Source organism: Sceloporus undulatus, chromosome 2, assembly GCF_019175285.1.
Source record: "Sceloporus undulatus isolate JIND9_A2432 ecotype Alabama chromosome 2, SceUnd_v1.1, whole genome shotgun sequence".
NCBI classification, from domain to species: domain Eukaryota; kingdom Metazoa; phylum Chordata; class Lepidosauria; order Squamata; family Phrynosomatidae; genus Sceloporus; species Sceloporus undulatus.
In genome coordinates this window covers 186197225-186222459 of record NC_056523.1, presented here as the reverse complement: position 1 = coordinate 186222459, position 25235 = coordinate 186197225, and the positions used below count along the sequence as shown (strand labels likewise).

General features: G+C 43.4%; 1 protein-coding gene across 1 annotated transcript; it reads right to left on the bottom strand.

The window, feature by feature from the left end:
• Positions 1 to 1899: 1899 nt before the first annotated feature.
• Positions 1900 to 24768, bottom strand: MON1B (MON1 homolog B, secretory trafficking associated). The gene is made up of 6 exons (XM_042451668.1): positions 24702 to 24768; positions 15398 to 15502; positions 14085 to 14543; positions 8740 to 9538; positions 5739 to 5886; positions 1900 to 4709 (listed from the first exon to the last, which is right to left on the bottom strand). Exons 2-6 carry the CDS (start codon positions 15480 to 15482, stop codon positions 4491 to 4493), a joined length of 1710 nt encoding a protein of 569 aa, XP_042307602.1. The 5' UTR covers positions 15483 to 15502; positions 24702 to 24768; the 3' UTR covers positions 1900 to 4490.
• Positions 24769 to 25235: the final 467 nt, after the last annotated feature.

Below are 25235 nucleotides of genomic sequence, written 5' to 3'. Positions count from 1 at the left end.
TACTGTATATAAATATAATTAATAATAATAATAACAACAAGAACAACCTATCATTGGTCACCACCTGCCTTGCCATGTTTCTTTCATATAAAGAAGCCACTGTGTCCATCTGCACCACCACAAGCAAGCAAATTTAAATGTGCTACTACTCCTACATCTTGTTGCCTAATACATGTACAGCACAAACATTATGAAACCCAACTCCACGGAAGAGATCTAATACTTTGTGACAGAGGTGGGCAGATCTTACATCTGCAGGATCTACTTTATTTTTGTGCTAGAATATCAAGATCCACCAGTCAAACCCTGCTGTGAAAGAAACATCCACTTAAATTTAAGAATTCTGAATCCAGGAATATTATCAGAAATGTACGGCCCTCACAGTCCTTCCACATAAATAATCAACTTCTCCTCTTCTTTTGAGATGCACAATTTGGAACAGGATAAGGAGTCAATGTGTTGCTTCTACTAGTAAAAAAAATGGGTGCTAGAAATCTTTGCTGATCTTCTGCAAATGACAGTGAGAAGCTGGGTCCACATTACAGAAATAATCCAGTTTGGCACCATTTACCTACCATGGCTCAATGGATATGAAATTCTGGGATTTATAGTTTTGTGTGACATTTAACCTTCTCTGTCAGCTCTGGTGCCACAACGAACTCCAAATTCCAGGATTCTATAGCACTAAGCCATGGCAGTTAAAGCAGTGCCAAACTGGATTATGTCTGCAGTACAGACGTAATTCTCTTCTTTGGGAATCCCTCCTTGATCATGGAAATCTACTGGGTGATCATACCTCTACTGGGTGAGAGGAAGGCTATAACAAACTGCCTCTGAAAATATCTTGCCAAGAAATCCTGGAACAGGTTCACCTTAAGTCAGAAACAATGTAAAGTCAGAAACAACATAAAGGCACAAAAACAACAAAGCAACAACATTTTCATTCAAAAATTTTAAGTGAAAAAAATGGCTTAGTTATGTTTTATCTCCCTATTAAAAGAGGTGGACAACCGCGGGTCTCCAAATATTCTTGTAATGCCGCATCCAAAATCCTTCATCACTGACTATGAGAACTAGGGATAACTGGACTTGTAGTCCACTAACACCTGAAAGGCCACAACACTCCCACTCCTATTTTAAAAAAATGCAACTTGGACAACTATTAAAGCTGCACCAAAGACACAAAAAACAGATGATCCAAATCTGTTGATGAAATCAATATTGTCACTTCAGCCCTGCGCCAAGGTAAAAGTCAACAATAAGTAAACAAACAAATGAAAAAATAAGATGCTAATTGTTTTCGTAGGGCATCAACATTTCATAACTTCAACAAGCGCTACCAATTAAATGGGTAGGAGATGTTTTTAATCAGTATAAGTACTAATAAAGCAGCGTGGTGTAGTAGTTTGAGAGTTGGACTAGGACTCAGGAACACCAGAGTTTGAGTCCTCGCTCAGCCACGGAAACCCATTGGGTGACCTTGTGTAAGTCACACTCTCTCAGCCATGGAGGGAGGCAAAGGCACTTCTGAACAAATCTTTCTCAGAAAACCCAGTGATAGTTTCTTCCTTTGGTCACCATATGTCAGAAGCAACATAAAAGCACACAACAATAGCAGCAAACAAGAACTCATAAAACTGAAGTTGCAAGCAGAAAAGTCTGGTTCAAAAGGTTGAATGTCAATTTTATGGTGCTACCTGATAAAGCATGTGTTTTTAGAACTATTCTTTAAAAAATTGCCCCTTATATGCAAACTAATCAAGGCAACAGCCCTCCTTTTCTGCAGGACTGCCACTAAGGATTCCTGGAAACAAACAAATGAAATACAGTTGGTTCTGTTAAACAGAAGATCTTTGGCTAAACATACTGGCAAACGGAAAAAAAGACGAGACACATTCCAAGATAGAACTGATTTTAAAATGGGTTGTGTTTGTATTTAATAAGATGCTTCCAGTTCTCAGCATATCAATTCAGCCAGATATATCTACCCTCATTGTCAGTCAGCCACATGATGCATAGAATAACTGCTGTTCTTTTTTTTTTCAGGGCAGGAGGAAAAATGCCAGCCAGAAGCAAGCTGAGCAAGCAAGCACACACCAGGAAGGACCCAACAGCAACAAAGATACCCTGCAAATTGCACAATTGCTTCAGTCACTGCAGCACAAGCAATGAGGGCAGAATCCAGTTCAGTGCTCTGCTGACATCATAACTGGCAACAGTCATCAGCACCCTTATGCAAGCTTCTCAGGTTAAATCCAGCCTTCCCCCACAACAGCAACACACACACACACAAATCACCCATCCCATGATAAGAAATCACAAGTTGGTAGGTTTACCCACAGGAGGAAGAGAACAGGTGCTTCCTCTTGCTACCCACTGGGCAAAAATTTGACATATTTTTAGCCAAACAAGAAGGGCAGGGACACAGAACAGACCCAGTGGTGCAGCAGCAAGTTTATACAGGGCACATATTTGCAAATTAGGTTTTCAAGTCTCCTTCTGAGAAAAACAGCTGTTCTAGCTGTTGGTACACCCAGAGAAAATCTGGAGTTGACAGGAGGAATAGGAGTAGAGTTATTTGTCAGTACCAAGCCCTACAGGAAATTCACCCTGGGTCTGTTTGTCGTTCCCTAGCTCCAGTTCTACAAAAACCATACAGAAACAGGGATACAGAGTGGGTGGAAAAAGAAGGGTGGCACCTCAGTACAGGCAAAGTGACAGAAGTGTTCCCAGGAGCAGTGTGTCAAGTCACACAGCAAAAGACAAATATTTTAAAACAGGAAGGAGAGGAATAAAGTCATGAGTGGGGAAAGGAAGACAGGAGGAAAGTTATGGAGGACAGCTTTCAAAGCCAGTTAGGTTCCAACTTAAGACATTAAAAACGACATCAAAACGTCATCATGATTATTACACAGTACAAACTGAGCCATCATATTTAGAAATCGCAACAAAATTCCAGAAGGATTGCAAAATACCCTTCGTACATACATGTTGTTTCTCATGGTGTCAGAGAAAGGGCTGAAGCAGCTTCCCCAATTCTAAAGGGAGCAAAGTCCGTCAGAGGAAGGAGATCAAGAATTTTAATTAAAAAATACTGTTAGTGCCAGGATATAGGATTCTTTGGACCTGGACCTCTTCTTCTCTCAAGATGACATTAAAGTGACCCAAGTCAACTACCTTTATAGTAAACATTCATCTCTCTAGGCTGGTGGCACCTGTGGGGGGGGGGGGTTTTTTTTCTATCCTTACCCCCCCCCCCCCAGGCAGGACACCCCCCCTAGCATTCTAAAACACAACAATTCCCTCCATCTCTTCACCAAAATAGTGACTGGAAGCAATGTCATCACTTCCTGTTGCCATTTTGGAGGAAAAACGGGGAAACTGAAATATTTGAGGGAGTACAGGTTCTGGGGAGGGCTTTTTGCATGCTTTTGATGCAATGTTGAGGTGAAAATCATACTGACTTTTTTTTTTTAAGTGACTGGTGGGACTTCTGAGACTATAAAAGTAGGGTGCAGACACCACATATAGCCCATAGTTTTCCCTGCCCCAGGTTTAGACTAGACACTGTATGGAAGTACCTGCTTCTGATAAACCTGTAGTACCTACTAGATTGGCTTTGGACAACTATTCATGAAGAAAAACAGATACAGATAAACAAGGAGTTTATCAAAAGGCAAGTATTTTCAGGCAGTATCAACATTATCTTTGTATCTCACGAGAGCTCTTCTATTTGTTACTCTTTTCCTTCCATTGTAAACATACTACTAGAGATGCACAGCCAGAGGGGTGTGTCCTCGCTCCTGAATCTTTTCCATGGGCATGAACTGATGAGGAAAAGGAAACAGTAAAAAGCAATGTGGCTCCCAGGGGTATGAGCACGTACCAACAGAGAATATTAACTGTTGAGCTCCAGGATTTGCTGGACTGAAAAACTGGAGAGGGCTCCAATACATTTCATGGTTGTGTAAAGGGAAACTTTCAACAGGCATTGCTTGACATGCAACCTGGTAACAAGCAAGGCCGGTCGAAATCCCCTCTTCTATGCAAGTTTTAAAGGTACAGGTGCCCTTTCCAGTTTTCATGCTGGCAACCCTGTCTAGAACAGATGTCAGACTAAACCATATATTTAACTAGAATTCACGTGAACTCCCAAATCTTCCACTTATAGGCTACTTCCACAGATCTAAGAGCCACATCCCGTTTCACTCATCCACAGGACCCACAATTAGGCTTGAGGCCTCCTCGTAAAGCATGGCACCAAAGTCCATAGGTGAAGTAAAAAAATTAAAATAGCAGTCCCAAAGCTTTGGGGATTTCATCTCCAAAGGAACAGGCTTGGCCTGAATAAACTGTAGTTCTTCTCACACCCACACAGAGCCTGCTCAGCTTGTGGAGTGCAAAATCAGCTCTTCCTCCTCACAGAGAAATCCCTGTCAGGAGGTGCAGACAGGATACAGTTCATGATGGCGCTCAAGACGAAAGAAGACCTAGAGACCTCCAAAGAAGCCATTCTCAGCACCATCAGTTCGGGCCCCTTTGCCTCCTTTCCCCGGATTGGGTGTGGTGGAGTACTTGGGTGGGTAACGGATAAAGAGACGGTCTTCTTCCTTCTTTATCCAGCGTAGTAGTTTAGTCAAGACATTGATGGCACCAGCTTTGGTCACCAAGGGGCTGAAGCAAGTATATAATTCAAATTTACTGGTGACCTAGATGGACAGAAAGAAAGAGCGCATTCAGTATGCCGTCAGTAGTGGGCTCTCTACAGACCACTGAGTTTCATCAAACAAAATATACCTAGGGTAGGGGACACATAGCCACTCCAAATGTTGTTGGACTGCACTCCCCATCAGACCCTGACAGCATAGAGACATCATGGGTACTGCAGTCCAACAATATAGGGAGTGTGATATCTTTCCTATCTCTGACCAATACAATAAGATACTAATTATGGACTGACTAGGAAGTCAAACAAGATGTTTTTTTTAAATTTGTGTTTCTTCCACTTTCACAGGGCTCCCATGTCCCTAACCACAATGAATGTGGAGGGCCCACTGTATATACATTGCCTTGCAAGTACAGTCTTCAAACACTTGTAACTGAATTGCTGGTATGAATGAACCTATATGTAGGATTTCCTTTGTGATGACTACAATCGCTCCTCCGTTTCTGCAGGGGTTTTGGTCTGAACCTCCCACGAAAACGGAAACTTGCATATATTCACTCCCCATTGGCTTGAATGACCACGCAACACAGGCACGTGCCCCATTTTAGCCAATGTGGCTTGCCCCTCCTTGAATAATCAAGACTTCAAGTCCGTGAAAACAGAGGGGCGACCATAAACCCTCAGTTTCAATTTCAGTTTCTCCCTCTCCCTATCTTTCTCTCCCCTTGCTGTTAGATTCCATTAATACAGGCAGCCTTCCGTATGAACAGGTTTTTCATCCATGGCTTCACCCATTCATGGATCTAACCATCCATGGCTTGAAAATATTTTTAAAAATATAAATTCCAAAAAGCAAACTTTGATTTTGCCATTTTATATAAGGGACACCATTCTACTATGCCACTGAATATAATGGGACTTGAATACCCATGGATTTTGGCATCCAAGGGGGGTCCTGGAACCAAACCCCAGCAGATACCAAGGACTATATTCTTTGCAACATGTAATACTGCCGAGGAGGGAAGGGGGAAGCAAGTGGCTTGTTTGAAGAAGCCACAGTGCCAGGCCTCACCCAAGCCAAGAGAGTCTCTTTTTCAGCCACATGGTAGATGAGACGCAGAGGACGTGAGGTACTGTGGATACGACTGTACAGGTAGTGATAGAGGTCGAAGAGCCGGTGTCGTTCATTTTCACTGCAATAAGGCCCCTCTAGTTCTGGGCTGTAGCAAGTAAACAATGACACACAAGGAAATCAGAAAGCACAGAGCTCACCCATACAGCTTTAGTTTATAGACCAGACTGCAGAAGTCACACATAATATTAAAAACACTGTCAAGATTTGTTCACATCAACCACTGTTCCAAAGTTACTCTGCTGAGAGCTTGGGAAAGGAGGAAATATTAACTCCAGGGCATACCTCTAAAACATCTTAGAAACACAAAACATATAGGTCTTGGGCTTTTTCACATGACTCAAATCCACTTAGCAGCCCCTGTCACAGGCTGCCTCACAATCCAGCATATGCACAGGTCTCACTTATGCACCCACTAATATCCAACAAGTAGGCTTTTCAAAACTTAGGCTGTCTTAGGGCAGAGATGTGAAACTCAAGGTTCTGCAATTCCCAACATCCCTCATGAATGGCTATACTGGTTAGTACTGATGAGAGTTGCAGTCCAACATTATATGGAGAGCCATGAATCCCTCTCCGTTTTGGAGGGGAAGATCAGAAAGACAAGTATCAACCAAAACGAAGTGGCTCAGACTCTTTGAAATGGAAACAAGGCTGTTTCTAATGCCACTTCCCTGCTCCACACACAGACACACCAAGACAGAACACGGTCTTCTCACCCATTAGAGTTCCTTTAGCTTTTCAAGGTGTAATCCCACAACCTAGTTTCCCTTTTTGATGATCATGCCCAGACCACAAGAGTCTGGCAACTAGATGAGATCTCATGATGCCCTCCCTCAAGTTCCTTCCTCTAGTCCCATGAAGAGCTCCTGCTTCCACACAGAGATCCTTGTTGATAAACGAAGGCAGAGGGAAGAGACACACATGACTTGAACTATTTAAAGCTGTAATTGAATAAGGCCAGCTTAGCTCTCCACACAGCCTCTGGCTAGGAGTCATCATGAGGAGAGAGGAAGGGAAAGGGGGCATGCCATATGTATAGAGCCTTCTCTCAAGAGCCAAGTCTAGGTGCCTCAGTTCAGCAAATGTAAAAAGATGGAGGGGGGAACGACACACACATAAACAGGACTGCTGCAGTCACAGGTCATGGAATGAATCTTCTAAGAATATGAAGTTGTTTATATATGTATGAGAGATTATCTCTGCTGTTCTGCTTTATCTCTCCACCATTGGCTGCTGCAACATATCACCATACTACCCATCACTTAGTGACACATATAGGTTTGTCACAAAGCTACACTAGGATACACATTTTACAAACAAGTTTATACCCAAATCTATGTATGTCTGAATCAGAGGTTAAGGAGTGTACCTTAACGCAAAAGATATGAGTGGTGGGGTTCGGGAGAGGATGAGATATATTTCTGTATGCAAAAAGCAACACGATGTTAATTTCCCAAGTCCAACTCCCCACAAAACTAAGATTGAGCCTCTGACATATGGATTTCTGAAATCTCAAATTACTCTAAAATTGTCAGCATGGGTAGCGGAGACACTAAAACCTTTGCTTTCTGATGGTTAAGGGTACACAAACATCATGTACAAAATTATTAAAGACATTATCTATAACATTACTTTCAGGCTATGTATACAAGGTATACATCAAATTAATTTCATGATTAGATTTGGGTCCCATCTGCAAGATCTCTCATTATGTACAGTATATGCAAGTATTCCAAAACCTGAAAGAATCCAAAATACAAAACACATCTGGTCCCAAGCATTTTGGAGAAGGGAGACTCAACCTGTATAGCCCTATTCACAGATTCTAACTTGTTCAGGAGGGAATGCTTGAGTCATGCTGCCTCTAATGTCATTCTCCTCATGTGGAGATTGATAGTTTGCACAGAGAGTCTCCTCTATGCATGAAGACACTCCTGAATTTTGATTTTCCAGAGTCTAGAAGAGGAGAGAGAGTTCAGAGATGATAGATAGAAAGACTTCACTCTTCCACACATTAAACTAGTTAGAATGAATAGGGTTTGTATGCAGGATCATTCAATATTTTTTTTAAAATCTGATTGATTTCCAATGTGAAATTCTACATCCAAATTAAAGTCCAGCAAACTATTAATAATTTGATGATTTTGCATACATTTGCACAATATGCATAATATAGTCTATTACTGACTTTGGAATTATAATAATTCAAATTCATTTTCTTGGCAAGAACAATACAAGGCAGGACAAGCTAAACAAGATAAGAACAGTAGTGGCATCTGAAAGGAAGGAGGGAAAGGCATGGTGGCGCCCTGGTGGCGCAGTGGTTAAATGCCTGTACTGCAGCCATTCACTCAAAACCACAAGGTTGCGAGGTCAAGACCAGCAAAAGGGCCCAAGCTCGACTCAGGCTTGCATCCTTCCGAGGTCGCTAAAATGAGTACCCAGACTGTTGGGGGCAAATTAGCTTACTTGCTAATTAGCTTACTTGCTGTTCACCGCTATGATCTTTGGAATAGCGGTATATAAATAAAACAAATTATTATTATTATTATTATGGGAGACAACAGAGAACAACTGCTCTGTCCCCTGATGCCAGAACACCACCTATTAAAAAAAAAACCCTTCAAAATCAACTGTTCTAGTAATTTCCTCTGACTTCAAACTAGATTTTCAGAATGTCACCATCCCTTCCATGAGCACATGCAATTTTTCGTAACAGGGAGAAATTAAAACTAGTCCATTATTTCTTAAAAAATGAAAAAATGTACATGGATATTAGCTCAAACAGCAAGAAGCCAACATGCTACATTAAGACTCTCACAATCATCCAGGGAATCCAATGAGGTCAGTATCCAAGCATTGATGAAGCCATCCCATTGTATACCCACCATCAACAAACCCCCCTCCACTTGCTGAATGGAGAGCTCCCTTTAATTACCTAGTAAACTGTGGGAGCTGTCGGTAATTATCAGGTATATCCAAAGGCTTGTACATAAAGTGCCGGAGGTCTGGCACCCCCACCAGCCCCACACTATAGGAGGGACTTCTCAGGCCACTAGAGAGCGCCTGCAGGTAGTTCTGAGTCCTCATGCCTTCCTCAATGCGTTTCTTGCAGTCTGAGACAGAATAGAAAGACTCCTTGTCCGTGGAGAGGAGGATGAGGCAGACAGTACAGTCTGCATCCAAATAGGAAATGTAAGCATAAAAGTAACAATCTGGGTTGAAGCGGGGCAAGCAAATCGGTGTCCAGATCTCCCCAGTTTGGAAGGCTGAGGTCGCCCCAATGAGGTTGAGCAGGAGGTGCAAGTCTGTGGGTTCAAGCCGGCAATCTTCAATAACCGTCTTCTCTTGCACTGCAGTAACCAACTGACTCTGGGCCACCAGAATGGAGAAGACCAGATTGGGTGTGATGGCCTTCTGGAGTAATGTACCCAGTGAATCACGCAGGGAGGCTGGGAGGGGCAAACAGCGCACTGCGCTGAGCAGAAAACAAGGGTCAGACTCCACTAGGTTCAGTAGGCGGTCAAGGATCTTCTCTGAACCTGTTAGAAGGCGCCGGAGATCATAGTTCTTCTTTCGCTCAAAGATGCGGGTGATGCTGGCCTGGGTCAACATGCTGATGATCTGATGGTAGACATACAATAGCTCCTGGCGCAGCTGCTGCTCTGACTGCAGGGTGCGTGATACCGACACCAGCACCAGTGGGCCCTGTTGCACAAAAACCAGCTTGTGATCATCTGTGAAGGAATATAGAGAGGAGAAGACCAGTTATAGGTGTGGCAAATGGGTCTTGGCACAAAGAGTTCAGTGGGGTTGATGTCCAAGCAAGATCAACTGTGATGGGAAATACTCAGTAACACCATACAATACAATTTGCATCCAATTAATTATCATCACTGGAAAGCCAGCGTGGTGTAGTGGTTTGAGCATTTGACTACAACTCTGGAGATCAGGGTTCAATTCCCTTCTTCAGCATAAGATCCCACCGGGTGAGCTTGGGCAGGTCACACTCTCTCAGCCTCAGAGGATGGTAATGGCAAACCCCATCTGAAGAAACTTGCCAAGAAAACCCTATGATAGGGTTGCCTTAGGGTTACCACGTCAAAAATGACTTGGAGGCACACAACAACAATAATTACACTGTGGTCTAAATGCCCTAAAGGTACCAGATACTACTTGATCTTGGAACCTAAACAGGGCTAGCCCTGGTTAGTACTTGGATGGGAGACCACCAAGGAAAGCCAGGTGCTATAGGCTATATTTCAAAGGAAGGAACTGGCAAAACCACTTCTGAGTATTTCTTGCCTAAGAAAACCCTATGAAATTCATGGGGTCCCTATAAATTGACAGGCAATCTGAAAGTATGCACACACGTTTATGTAATAAGTTAGTATTACTGTAGAAGCTCTTTGCGTGAGTTCTTAAACTTTTTTCTACCCTCAACATAACTACTGTAAAATAGGAATGAGAACCATGCAGCCCTCCAGATACTGTTGGACTGTCAGCAGCCCTAGTCAGTAGGAGGAATGCCGGACTTGCAGTCTAACAATAACTGGAGGCCCCTAAGATTCTTACACCTGCCATAGAATTATGTAAAGCATGTTAAAAACAGTCTGCAAAAGATCACAAAATGTATAAACCAAGTGCAGTGTAGCCACCATATAATATGCAGCTGATAGTTAGGTGGTCATACACCATTAGCTTTTGGGTTTTTACACTCTACTGCAGGTTGTTGTATTTGTTATCCACGGGTGATCTTGGAACCAAACCCCAGCGTATAACAAGGGTCCACTGTACAACCTGCTGAAATATCCTCTTCGGTTCAATCATTAAAGGTACGGGATCCCCCTCCAGTGATCATTCTGGCAACCTATCTCTAAGGGTGAATCTACACCAAAGAAATAATGTAGTTTCACACTACTGTAAGTGCTGTAGCTCTATCCAACAGAAACCTGGGATTTGTAGTTTTACAAGGTCTTTAACCTTCTCTGCCAAAGAGGGTTGGTGACTCACAATACAACAAGTCCCAGGATTCTGGAGGATGAAGCCATGTTAAAGTAGTGTCAAACTGCATTATTTCTACAGTGCAGATAGCAGGTAGATCTCAGAAAGCACATTGCCCATGCTGGTCAAGGAAATCGGGGTGGTCAACTGTCAGAGGTCAGGGAGCTGAATGCGCCACAGGGACGCGGGGGGGGGGGGGGTACATCACCCTCCACTGTATTCCACCCCTGAAAACAAGCAATTCTATACTTCCCATGCTGTTTTGCCATCCCCAGAAAACTTTAGGGTGAGAAGCCTTCTTTTTTTCAATAGCATGTGACTGAAGGTCAGTTTCTGGGTCACTTGCTATTAGAAGAAAGACATCTCTTGACCCTAAAATGGACCAAAACATGGGGAAATTGCCCTAAACACCCTTGGAGGCAACTGGCGACAATACCATTTTAAAAATTGGGCTGGGGGGGGGGAGTTGTGGGATCCTGGGGAATCACAAATATGGCTCTTCCCCACTCCTGGTGTAGATGCATTGGGGCTATTCAATACAAGACAGCCACTTACATACTCTGTTCACATTCCATCTCAGTCTCTGTACAATGAGTGTGGTCCACAAAACAGGTGAAAATAGTCCAGATCCCTCTTCTTCCATTGTTTATTAATTAGGAGTTACTTCCCACCAGTCCTCCAGAGAGCTCAAGGTAGCACACATGGCTCCTGTCCTCTCCATTTTATCCTATGAACTACAGTATGTCAGGCTAATGAGAGAGTGAGAATGGTCCAAATTTATTTAGTAAGTTTCATGGCTCAGGGGAGATTTGAACCTGGATCTAACACCCTACCATTATAATCCACTGGCTTTCCAGGCTTCCAGCAATGGAAATATTGAACTAAAAGGCAGAGTGACTCTGATTCAGTCACTCTGCCTTTTAGTTCAATATTTCCATTGCTGAAGACCTCTTAACTTCAGCACAAAGATGGCACATTTTGATCCTGACAGAAACCTTACGGTCTTATAAGACTTGGAACAGCACAACAAAATCTCACAACTACAATCACACTTCACTCTTGAGTGCCAGCCTTTCCCATATGGAGTAAAGGCTGTCCCTTCCTTGCCCAGCATAATGGTACAGTTAAGTCTACAGAGACAAACAAAAGAATAACCACTGAGCTCAGTCTATCAAACTTAAGACTGGAATCAAACAAGTGCTTATTATTTCTGTACACTGTCAAAGCAGGCTGTTGTTCTTCAAGCGGTAATCCTCTTAGGCTTTTCTCTGAGTAAAATTAGAATACCATACAATGTTGCACATAGGGCATTTCATAGTCATTTTTGTATCTACTGTATAGACAGTAAAGCAAGAAAAATAATGAATCAGATACAGAATATCAGAACAGTGCATACTCTGCATGCATAAACTCAAAAGAAGATTGTAACTCAGCCCACAACAATGCTTTACCTAAATACAGTTGGCCCTTCAAATCCATGCGGGTTCCATTCTGGACCCTGCCGTAGATGCCAAAAACCACAGGACTTCAAGTCCTGCTGGTTGTAGTGGTGGTGCAGCTGCATGCATGTACCACCATTTGGGAGAATGGTGGTGGTGGGGGGAGAACCATCCACAGATGCTCCAATCCACACATGTCAAGTACATGGTTGAGGCGGTCCGACTGTAAATAAATGAGCACTGCTCCTTCATCTCTATTATTTTGCAGAATTTGTTCTACAAAGTCAAGAAGAACAGGTTGCATACCTATAACTCAGTTTCTTCCAGTGGTCATCTGCAAACACACAAACTGGGGTGTTCTGCATCTGCACAGCACATCTTTGGAACCTTCTAGACTAGATCTGAAAGCTTTTTGTTGGTAGCTCCGTCCACCTCCCACCCCATTACCTCCATTCCTGCTCACTGACTTCAGTTCTAGAAGCCTCCTCCATTCCTGCTCACTGACTTCAGTTCTAGAAGCCTTCAGATCTAGTCTAGAAGGTTTGGAAGATGTGCTGTGCAGAGGCAAAACATCCCAATGCGTGAGTCACAAGGCATGATGAAGAAGCAATGTGAGGCATGGAGGTCTGTCACTGGAATGTCCAGGGCATCAGGTCTAGAAGTCTTAATCATAAAGGCTAGAAGCTTGTTCTTTGCCTCTCTCACACAACACCCCTAACATGTTCAGGAAGCTGGATTTTTCAGTCAACACTTCATATAGGCACATGACCGGAGCTCATAATTAAAAGCAAAACATCTTCAAACGAGCAACAATCACATCAGTTGTATGACTTACAGTGTGAACTAACAATGGAAATTTAATTGCTTCTGAAGTAGTCTGGGACCAGATGTAGTATGGAGGATCAGTCCAACTGAAAAGAGAGGCCCAGGTTTACACTCAGAAACCAGCCAACATAAACTACAGGGAAACTGTTTAAGACTAAGCCAATCTTACTGACACTGATTCCAGTCTTGGAATTATGATAAAATTGGAGATCCCTAAAGAAATTTACAAGCCTATGATTTAGCCAGTTATAGACAGTATATAACTCCTGTATTGAAACAGCTTCACTGACTACTGGTTTGTTTCCGAACACAATTCAAAGTGCTGGTCATGACTTATAAAGCCCTACATGACTTAGATCCAGACTTTTTGAAAGATCATATCTCTCCATATGAACCATCTAGAGCCCTAAGATCCTCAGAAGGCTTTCTCTTGGTCCCACCACCATCTCAGGCTCGCCTGGTGAGGCCTTCTCAGTGGCTGCTCCCATCCTCTGGAACTCCCTTCCATGGGAAGCTAGGGTGGCCCCCTCCCTGCTGACCTTTTGCCGGCAAGCAAAAACATTTTTATTTTTAAAATCATGCAGGCTTGGTTTTATTGGAGGAAGGGGGTAGTTTAGATTATTATTAACCTTTGTATGTTTTAATTTTTTTAACTTTTTACTGTTTCATTAGGCTATTTTATGTTTTTAAAAATGTTCTCATGTGTTTTTATGTTGTGAGCCACCTTGGGTCTCTTTTTGGGGGAAAGGAGGGATAAAAATAAAAAATATTTAATCTCCCAACTGTAGCTAAATCATGGGATACTCCAAACAAATGCATGAAGCAGGGATGGAGAATGTGTGGCTTTCCAGCTGTTGCTGAACTGCAACTCCCACCATCCCATAACTGAATATGCTGGTTAGCAGGACTGATGAAAGCTGCAGTCAGTCAAATCTGGTGAGGCACATATCCCTCAGCCCTGACTTATGGGGTCAGTAATTCAACTACCGTCCCACTCCCCAGCCATCTACTATACCAGAATAAATGGAGCGGATGGAGTTATCGCCACTCTGAATGAATGACACCAGTGCCATCATCACGCCCATGGTGGAACTGAGAGCTTCCTCATTGCCGTAACGTGAATAAATGGGTTTCCCAGCCTCGCTCAAAACGAAGACATGTTTCCTGTGCGCCCGCCAACTGTCAGCCATCACATCCTCATCTCGGTGTGTCACTGGGCGAGGCTGAGTGGTCGCTGCTTCCTGTCCTGGTGGTCCATCACCCATCACCATAGGCCGGCTAAATTCACTGGAATCCTCCAAGGTGTTGTCTGTGGAGGCTGAATCAGATAGGTCCTTGTCACTCAGTTCTTCCCGTGCTTCACTCAGTTCCTCCTGCACATCTGCTTTGCCATCTGCCACACTCAAGGGACCATTATTTGGGATAGCAGAAGGCTCTCTCTGCTTGTCCAAGGCAGAATTGGGCTCACCGGCCCCTGGGGGAATAAAAAGGTCATTTAGAAGTCACAGGACACATCAAACAATTTGGAAGACCAACCTAATCTTCTCCTTCATTCTTCCACAGCCCTTAAAGAGCAAATCAACTACTAAGCTTGCAGCACTCATAATCAGCTGCCAATATACCTAACGGAGTCTCTCCCTGATAGTCTCAAAGCACTTTCAAAGAGTCCCCCAATCTTAACACTGATGACCTACCTTCCACTTGTGCTTGGAGCTAACTCCTAGAAGGCACAGACCTTTTTTGCTTTGTTTCCAAGCTACACATCAAAAACCCACCTTCTCTTCATTATTTATTGCATTTTTATTGCACAAGGCAAATGATTCTTTATTGCATTTTAAATTCATATAAAATGCAATAATTAACTTAACTTATTGCACTTAAATACTTATTTATTTATTGCATTTTTATTGCACTGGACACTACCACATTAGAAAAAAGCAATAGCATTAAGAGCCATAGGAAAGTTCAGAAAAGTGGCTTTTCAGCTACAATTCCCAGAATTCCCAGTCAACATGACCAAATTAACTTTCCCATGCTCTGATGCTAATACATCTTATTGCTTTTGCCTCTCCTATTGCTCCACCTAACACTAGACTGAAAGATACTCGGGAACAGGAATCCCATTTTTCCTGGTTGTCTCATGTGGTACAGTGTCATGTTTACTGGTGGTAGCATAATAAAAACAAGCTGCGATCCCATTACGGGCTTTGCTGGCTTGATCCAGATGGCAACCGCAGAGCAAAAAGGGCCCACTGTCAGCGAACACAACTCCATAGATTAACAGGGTGTGGATGACAAGTATAGACTCTGGTGCTTCAAGCCACTCACCTGTTTCTGCAGCAGCCATCTCAGCCTTCTGCTCAGGGAGATCCATCCCACCCTCAGCAGGTACACTAGGCTCTTCCGCCTCCATTTCTACATCTCCAACAACACCTGGAAAGGCAAGAGGCAAACATAAGGAAAGCTGTCCAAGGTTTTAAAAGAAACGGCAGGATGCAGGTGATATGCTGCCTACTCACTGGGCCAAATTAGGGACTGAACTTAGCATAGCGGCTCTCAAGCACCATAACAACCTAAGCCCACCTTCCAGCCTGAACAAATAAGCAGCAAACACAAGCTAATCCTTCAGTTTGGAGACGGTGCAAACATAAATCGGGGAAAAGGGCACAGTCAGCTCACAGCTCTTTGGGAAAGTCTTTAGAGAATGCAAGAGTCAGTCTGTCAGACATGTCTGCTCTCTCAGCTGTAATCTCAATCACATGCCTAGGCAGGGATGCCTCGGAGGAGACAGCAGGAAATGCCCTGGTTACTAATCACATACACACTCATCTGTATTTACAATGTGCACACACAGCAACAAGAGCTTAAACCTTAAAGCACCATTCCTCAGTTTCTCTCTCATCATCCATAATAAAATCATGTAGAGTGAGGATGATGGGAGCTGCATTTAAATAAATCAGGAAAGTGCCAGGTTGGAAGAAGGTAGACTTTGAAGGCTCCTCTTTTAACTACTGTATATACTCAACTATAAGTCGACCTCATGTATAATTTGAGGGCAGGTTTGGGGGCCAAAATTATGGATTTTTATATGACCCGTGGATAAGTCGAGAGTAAAACTTAGAAGCATGCAACAAAGGATCTAAATGATGAAGCACAGGAAAACAATGCCAAAGAACTTACAAAATTCCAGCAGACATAACTTTGTACAGTACTCATTTTAAAGGCTGGATGGATGACAAATAGAGGGAGGTCAGTGCTTCCAAGGACAAATTATACTCTTTCCTTTCATCAGGGGATGGTTCCCCTTTTGAAAAATGAGGTATCTACAATGGCCCATGGATAAGTCAATGCAGGTTTTGGGGGTTAATTTTTGACCTAAATTTCTAGACTTATACATGAGTATATACAGTAGTCTAAACAGGAATCAAAGTTGTTTGCACTCTTATTTAAGTAAGAGGATGGGAAAGAAACCATTCCATTGGTATGAACAGTTCATTTTCTTTAATTCTGTTTTTATGAGGGTTTTGTTTCAGGGTTAGGTTGTTGTGTCTGAAAAGCTACTAACCCAGCTAGAAAGTAGACATCAAACTAGCAAACAGTGGGTTAGTTGGGATCAACCCTTTCCCCCACCGTTGACCCTAGCCTTAGGGAGAGTCAAGGCAATAAACTGGCTGATTACTTAATTTACCAACAGCCTCTCAACAACATTTTGCAGATGAAATTGCTCAGATTCGCTCTGACTTAAGATGCCAGAGTTAATACAGTTCTGGTGGATGTTCACAAAGTTCTGGCTTTGACGTATAAAACCCTATATGGCTTGGATCCAGGCTATTTCAAGGACCATATCTCCTTTTATGATCTGAGATCATAAAGTGCTGAAATCTTCTGGAGATGCCCTTCCCATCACCCTCTCAACACTCATTTCATGGGAACTAGGGAAAGAGGCTTCTTGGTGGCTGATCCCAGGCTCTCTAAGGGGCTGTACAAACAGCCCCTAAGGCAGGGGTAGGCAACCTGCGGCCCGAATGCGGCCCAGCAAGGCCTTGGGACCGGCCCCAGCCCAGTCCTGCCGCCCATTGCCGCCGGAGACTTTGGCCTCTCGCATGAGGGCGTGGGGCCTTTGGCCTATCAGGAGGAGGCAGGCAATGGGGGGCAAGCGGTGGGCAAGGGGGGCAATTGTCTATAGAAGCCTCCGAAACATGCATTTATATTAACATTTTTTTAAAAATCAGCAAAAAAATTTGCGTGTCCTCCATTTTTTAAAAAAAGTGTCCTCCATTTGAAAAAGTTTTCCTACATTTGTCCTGGTTTATTTATTTAATTAATTTTTTAAAAAAAAAATATTTATTTATTTATTTTTTGCCTTCGGCCCCCCCAGTTATCTGAGGGACAGCAACCCGGGCCCCGGCTCAAAAAGGTTGCCTACCCCTGCCCTAAGGGGTGGCTCTATGCTGCCCCTCAAAGCACTGTGTTGGGGACACGGCAACCGAACGCCACACCCTCAATCCAGTACAAAAAGGAGCCCCCAAACGCGACTCCTATCTGTGCCACTACAGGGGTGCCATAAGCACAGTGGCGCAGCGTTATAATGCCCCTTGTGTGTAGCGCTGTTTGGACGCTGTACACGAACACCATCATCATGGTGCATGCCATCTGGTTGGGCACGTGCCAAGATGGTGCCCAGGTGCCAGCACAAGGGGTTCAAGGGTGTAAATGCTCAGCCCTTGCTGAACCCTAGTTTGGGTTCAGGCTGGCACAAAGTGCCGGTCTACACACCCTCTAACTCCCTCCCTAAAGAGCCCAGAATGGCCCCATCCCTGCTCTTCTTTTGACAGCAAGTAAAAGCATTTCTGCACCATCAGGTTTTTTAAACTGATGAAGATTGGGTTTTTAAATACCATGAAAGTCAGAATAAGGTCTGTATACAGTTTTTAAATACATTTTACTATTTTAATGCATAACCCTTTTAACTTTTTTAATTGATTAAATGATTTCATTGCTTTTCAAACTTTATACTTTTTAATGCTTTTGTAGCATTTTTAAATTGTACATTTTTAATTTTGCTGTTTGCCACCTTGAGTCCCTATATTGGTAGAAAAGAAGGCTATAAGTAAATAAAATGATGATGATGATGACAACGATGATGATGAATACTACATGTTTATTGCCCGGGAGAGGCTGGGTCACTTGGGGGATTTCCTGCTCCAGGAGCCAAAAATAAACTGAGCAATAGACACTTTGGGTGGAGCAAAAGGAGGAAATTTGCTTCAAGGAGCAAAATGTATGGCACTAACTCTGAAACCCAAGCTCTGAAAAAGGCATTTGCATTAAGAGCCAGCTGTATATGGCACTTCCTAGTTGATACTAGTAATGCCACCAAGGACTCACTCACAAATACACACACCACTTCCTTTGGTGCATTATGTATTTTAAAGCCTCCCTTTGTTATGGTTGTTGTGTGCCTTCAAGTTATTTCTAACTGTGGGTGGACTTATCATGGGACCTTTTTGTTCAGAGAGGGTTTGCCATTGCCTTCCTCTGAGGCTGAGAGAGTGTGACTTGCCCAAGGTCACCCAGTGGGTTTCCATAGCTGAGTGGGGATTTGAACCCTGGTGTCCCAGAGTCCTAGCCCAACACTCAGTCCACTACACCATGTTGGTTCTTATTAATAATAAGCACAACAAATGAATAGATAAATTACATTAAAAAAAACACTTACATCAGAAGTGTGTGAGGGGGGTAAGGGGAAAGCATAACAAGTAAACAATTTCATTTAGTTTGCTGATGATATAGTTGGGCAGACCTGACTATATATCAATAACCTTGTAATTTCTGTTGCAACACGGAAAGAAAGCAAGGTTCCCTTCACAGTAAATAAAACTCTCTGTGTATTTTTGTTTCACACTTATATAATTAATGGCAGGGTTATAAACAGCGATAAGCTTGAGGCAATAAAAAAGCCTGCAGGTGATCAAGCAGAAAGAGATTCTTGGACAGCAAGGATGTGACAGCCCTTTCCAGAGCATCAATATGCCACTGCAGTTCTTTATGGTAGCCGGGGGGGAAATGTAACATTATGCTGTTAATATCTGTTATAAGGTTGCTTCTCCCTTACCTGGAATTCCAAATCCATTTTTCATGCATGGCTGAAAGAATGACACCTCTGCTTTCTGATGGTTCAGTGTACACAAACTTTGTTTCATGCACAAATTATTAATGAAATTATTAATTAATGAAATTAATAATTAATGAAATCAATAAATTACCTTCAGGCTACGTGTATAAGGTGGATATGAAAGTTAAATGAATTTCTTGTTTAGACATGAATCCCACCTCCAAGATATTTCCTTATGTATGTATATGCAAATACAGGTATTCTAAAGATCCATAAATATCTGAAATCTCAAATACTTCTGGTCCCAAGCATTTTGGATAAAGGAGACTCAAACCCTGTATTTGTTTTTTTCTCTGCTGGGCTCAAACGTGGGATGCAAGTGGTCTCCAACTCCCCCCACATTACCCTCACTACAATCCTGTGAGGTAGGCCAGGCTGACAGGAGAATGATTGGTCCAAGGTGATATTTTTGGGGGTCCAGTGAGGGCTGGAACTTGGATATCCCAAATTCCACAGTCCAACACTTTTAACCACTACACCACACTGTCCTTCAGCTTATTTGCAAAGCTGAAAGATGAGTCTCCAGCATTGCCTTTTGGCCATCTCAGACTCTGAGACCGACAGACCAGCTGGTCTAGACGCTTCAGGAGTTCCCTTTTGGCCTATATATAGTCAGGTCTGCCCAACTATATCCATAATCAGTCTTGTCATATAAACTGGGCACCAGGCAAGCAAGTCCTGGCATAGGGAGCTGTAGTGACATAGCCTTACCTGTTGCACTCCCTTGAACTCAAATGTTCAAAGAAGAGAACATTCACCCAGCATGAGACTAGAATGTTACTTACTCCTCATTCAGGGCTTCTTATTCATAGCCACTCTGAAACTGTTAGAAGCAGTGTCCTGAAGCAGATGCAGCCCTAAGGCATAAACCGTTCTACTATCACTGTTGCTCATATGACTGTCCTCCTTCTCAAGGGATGGGCAAAGCAAGGTTTAAAAAATGGTTTCCCTACCTAGGATAAAGCCAGCATGGCTTAATGGTTTGAGCGTTGGATGGTGACGCTGGAAACCAGGGTTCAAATCCTGGCTCAGCCATGGAAAGACACTGGGTGATGTTGGGCAAATCACACTCTCGCAGCCTCAGAGATGGTAATGGGAAACCCCTCTGAACAAACTGGTAGGTTTGCCTTAGGGTTGGTGTAAGTCAGAAATGACATGAAGGCACACAACAACAGCATACCTAGATTGTTTTTAAAATATACCTAGATTATTATTTTTAAACCAAAGGGGAGTAAACAGATGAACAGGCACTAAAAGAATCGTCAGAGTTAAAATTTTAAAATAGAGAGCCACAATCAAAATAGACTATTAAAATAGTTATGCAACAATTACAGTGAGAGCCTGTCTGGTGTAGTGGTTTGAGCATGTTGTGACTCTGGAGACCAGGATTCCAATCTCTGCTCAGTTAGGGATGATCTTGGGCAAGTCACACTCTCTCAGCCTCAAAAGAAAGGAAAGGCAAACCCCTTATGAACAAAACTTGATAGGTTTGCCTTAAGAGTCACCATAATTTGGGAACAACTTGAAAACAAGCAGCAACAACAATGTTTGGATTAATGGGTTCAGCAAGAAATTCTGCAACCACTGGGTGAAATGGAGCACCACTAGCTTGCCTGGATGGACATGGCCACCACCATCATTTAAGCTAGCTCCAAGTAGGGTGGCAAAAGAAGAGTCCACTTTATGCTGGACCATTGTATGGAACCCAATACCATCTATCACTACATGAGTCATTGAGAATCAAGTGTTTGAATCCTCTTGTGCTGGAACAAAACATAAACTGAGGAAAGAACTCAATATTTTTTCTGTGCAGTCCTGTAACAGATGCCTCCAAAGGCAAATTTGTAGCATACAAAAGATTATGAGGGTGTTTTCAAGTTTTGTACAACCGATCCAGCCTGAAATTGGAAACCATACATGTCCTATATCAGGGAATGGTCATGCCAGCTACTTTTCAGTACTGTGTCTAAAGCAAACACTAATTGTGTCTAATGCAAATACTGTACTTATACAAACATCCTAAGAGACAGTGGTACTCCTAGATGCGATTTTTATGCAATCACCTTGCATCCAATACCAAATTTCATGGGGGGGAGGGGAGACATCTATATTTGCCATTCTTAATCCTCCCATTAAATATATGTGCAACACATTTTGAGAGGTAACTATGGCAGGCTTCCGTCTGGAAGTATCTATAAGGAGACACGTGCATTATAAAGAAAGCCCCGCATACTTTGATACAGCCTCTTTGTATTTGTACACCAACTTGGACCTACATATGCACACACAAACACAAGAGCCAGCATGGTGTAGTGTTTTGAGCACTGGACTATGATTCTAGATATCAGAGTTCTAATCCCCGCTTGGCCATGAAAATCTACTGGGTGCCCTTGGGCAAATCACACTCTCTCAGCCTCAGAGGAAGGCAAGGACAAACCCATTCTGAAGAAACTTGCCAAGAAAACCTTGTGACAGGGTTGCCATAAATCGAAAAGGATTTAAAGGCACAGAACACACACGCTCATATATACATAGCATCCCTGAATTTAAGACAGAGACTGGCCTATCCCAGAAATTGACAAAGTATTGCAAGTGCATCTCCACACTGCAGATTAATACTAGCAAGCACCCCAAATCTCAGAGGAACTGACCGAAAACAGCACAGTATACCAGATGCTGTAAAAGATTAGAGGCCCAAAAGCTTTTCTAGGCCTTTCTCTTCCATATGTAGATGCAGCCTAATGAGCACCTTCCTCTTTTATACACCTTCCACTTTTATAATAGTAGGACGTGGAGTGTCTTATCAAGACTTACCAGAGGAAGGATTTCTTCAGATAGCAAGTGGTCAGTACATAAATGTCTCTGAAAAGTCTTTAAACAGAGAGGTGCCAAAACCAGCTCTCCATGTTTCCAACAATAATCTCCCATAAAATGGGAGAACACAAAGACAGCTGTCCCTGTTCATGGCAAGGTGGTAGTGGGGAGAAGGAAGAATCGAACAAGCATTAGGGCAAACCAAAATCCCATAAAAATTGAGTCCTTTAGAAAAGTAGAACCTAAACAAAAACAGGGGAAGAAGAAGAAAGTACAAGAAATGAAGAAGAAACTGACCCCCCCCACACACACACTCCCCAAATCAGGTGCTGCAGCTATGAGATCTGCATCTAGACTCAGGTCTAATCTGCACTGCAGTTAATGCAGTTTGACACATCTTTAACTGCCATGGCTCAGTGCTATGAAATTCTGTAGATTTGTGATATTTAGCCTGGCAGAGAGCTCTGGTGCTAAAACAAACTAGAAATCCCAGGACTCCAAAGCACTGAACCATAAGAGTTAAAGCAGTGTCAAACTGCATTATTTTTGTAGTGCAGATTAGACCCAGGTCTCAAGATAGGGGTGTAGAACACATGAACCAGCAGTACGCACCAGCATATGAAGTGCTGAAACTCTTTGGCATGGGGTAGATCTGGTCAGACACCTCCTTGAATGTGGCAAAGAGGGAACCAAGCTTTCTAAAACAATAATAGTATAAAAGAACATCACCAATCTAAAATACACGGATGACACAATACTACTAGTGGAAAAGATCATAGACTTGGAACAATGACTAAGGAAAGTGAAAGAAAACAGTGCAAAAGCAGGCTTACTCCTGAACATAACGAAAACAAAAATAATGACTGCGGGGAATCTACTACACAAATTCACCTAGACAATGAGGAAATTGTAACGGTTAAAGCAGTGATCCCCAAACTATGCCCTTTAAGAGATTTTGAACCTCAGCTCCCAGAAGCCTCAGCCATGTTGGCCAATAGTCTGGGATTCTGGAAATTGAAGTCCAAAATCCCTTAAAGAGTAGTTTGGGGACCACTGAGTTAAAGAATTGCCATACCTTGGATCAAACACTGAAGAGAATGGAGACAACAGCCAAGAAATAAGAATAAGACTAGGACTGGGAAGGGCAGCCATGAAAGAACTAGAAGTGATCCTAAAGTGCAACGATATAACTCTGAACACTAAAGCAAGGATTGACCAAGCCATCATATTCCCCATCACCATGTATGAATGTGAGAGCCAAACACTGAAGAAAGCTGACGGAAAGAAAATAAACTCATTTTGAGATGTGGTGCTGAAGAAGAGCAATGAGGATATGACTGATGCCCAAGATGACAAACCAAGGTCCTAGATCTGATCAAGCCTTGAAATCTCCCTGAAAGCCAAGATGACGAAACTGAGGCTGTCATATTTTGGCCACATCATGAGAAGGAAAGACTCACTAGAAAAGATGACAATGCTAGGAAAGGTAGAAAGTAGTAGACTGCACACCAGATGGATAGACTCAATGAGAGATCACAGGCCTGAATTTGCAGGACCCGAGCAGAGCAGTGGAGGACAGGGGGGTCTTAGAGATGCTCATCCAGAGGGTCGCCATGAGTCGAGGTTGACTTGAGGCAGCTAACAACGACAGCAGAAAAAGAGCAAGAGCACATGCCAGACGGACAGATTCAATCAGGGAGGCCACTGGAATAGACCTGTGGGACCTGAGCAGAGAAGCAGAGGAAAGAGGGTCTTGGAGATGTCTCCTCCAAAGGGCAGCTGTGAAGTGGGTCAACTCAAAGGCAGTTAGCAACAGTAATAAGATTACAGCAGCCTGTCAACCCTGAGTAGATTTATTAACAACATGGCATAAAGACTATGACTCTCTCTGCAGGCCAAAGTTCAAATCCTTACTTGGCCATGTAAACCCATTGGGTAGCCTTGAACAAGTCACACTGGATGGCAATGGCACGCCCTCTCTGAAGAAACATGCAAAGAGAACCCTAAGACAGAAACGACTTGAAGGCATACGACAACAGCTATAGGCCACAATGCTCAAGCAAATCCTCCCTGTACAGCGGCAGTCTATCTCTGCATGCTGGGCGTAGAAGATAACAATTATTATTATATTTATTTGCACCCTACTTTTTTCAACCAAAAAAATAGGAGTGGCTTACAATTTAAATGAATAGTACAATTTAAAACACCAGGGAAAGTTACAACCACTGTAAACAACAGGACTACCACTCAGGAGTAGTAGTAGTAGTGGTTGTGTGCCTTCAAGCCTTTCTGACTTATGGAGATCCTCATCATGGGGTTTCCTTGGCAAGAGTTGTCCAGAGCAGGCCCCATGACTAGGAGGTGCTTTGTTGCTGCTGTTATTGTTGTGTGCCTTCAAGTAGCTTCCCATGGGGTTTCCTTGGCCAGATTGGTCCAGAGGGGGTTTGCCATTGCGATCCTCTGAGGCTGAGAGAGTGTGACTTCTGGCCCAAGGTCACCCAGTGGGTTTACACATGGCAGAGGTGGGATTCGAACCCGGGTCTCCAGGGTCCCAGTCCAGCGCCCAAACCCCTGTGCCACACTGATCCTCCCGCAAAACCCCTAAAACCCAGGAAGCCAAGGGAGGGGGGTAGTCCTCCTCACCGTCCGCACCGCTCCGTCATCGCTGAGAATCCCAGGGACTCCTCCAGCCTCACTTCCTGACCTGAACTGCCAGGGGGCGGAGCGGAAAAGAGATAGGCGCCTCGACCAATCACGACCAAGGGGGCGTGGCTTGACGCACTAACCAGGCTCCGTGTGGCCCAAGCCGGGCTCTAGGTGACCAATCGCGTCCAGGGCTCAAAGGAGCGTCGATTAGAAATGGGCCCTGAAAAGCCGGGGAGAGTGACAGGCGGCTTGGCTAATCAAAATTGAAGAAAAGGAGTAAGAGGCGGGACGCTTACGTCAGCCTCTGAATTAACCGTTCGGTCAAGGAACGGTTTAAAGGGAGGGGAGGGCGGGGCTACGCGGGGCGTTAGCCAATCTTCACAAGGCTTGCCTTGGGTTCCGCCAATCAGAGGAGGAGAAACGACTGAGGAATCTGAAGGGCACAAACTCAGTGGGCGTGGCCACGCTCGGTCGCAGATAGGGGTGACGTCATCCCTGGGGCTGAAGCGGCTGCCACACTACAGAGTTAAC

What these genes read in the sequence shown, in the direction of transcription:
- MON1B (XM_042451668.1), bottom strand. Translation starts at nt 15,482, where the DNA reads ATGGAGGCGGAAGAGCCTAGTGTACCTGCTGAGGGTGGGATGGATCTC. An exon ending in GATGGCTGCTGCAGAAACAG is followed by an intron (nt 14,544 to 15,397) that starts GTGAGTGGCTTG and finishes TTATTCCCCCAG; the next exon opens with GGGCCGGTGAGCCCAATTCT. An exon ending in CATCCGCTCCATTTATTCTG is followed by an intron (nt 9,539 to 14,084) that starts GTATAGTAGATG and finishes ATTCCTTCACAG; the next exon opens with ATGATCACAAGCTGGTTTTT.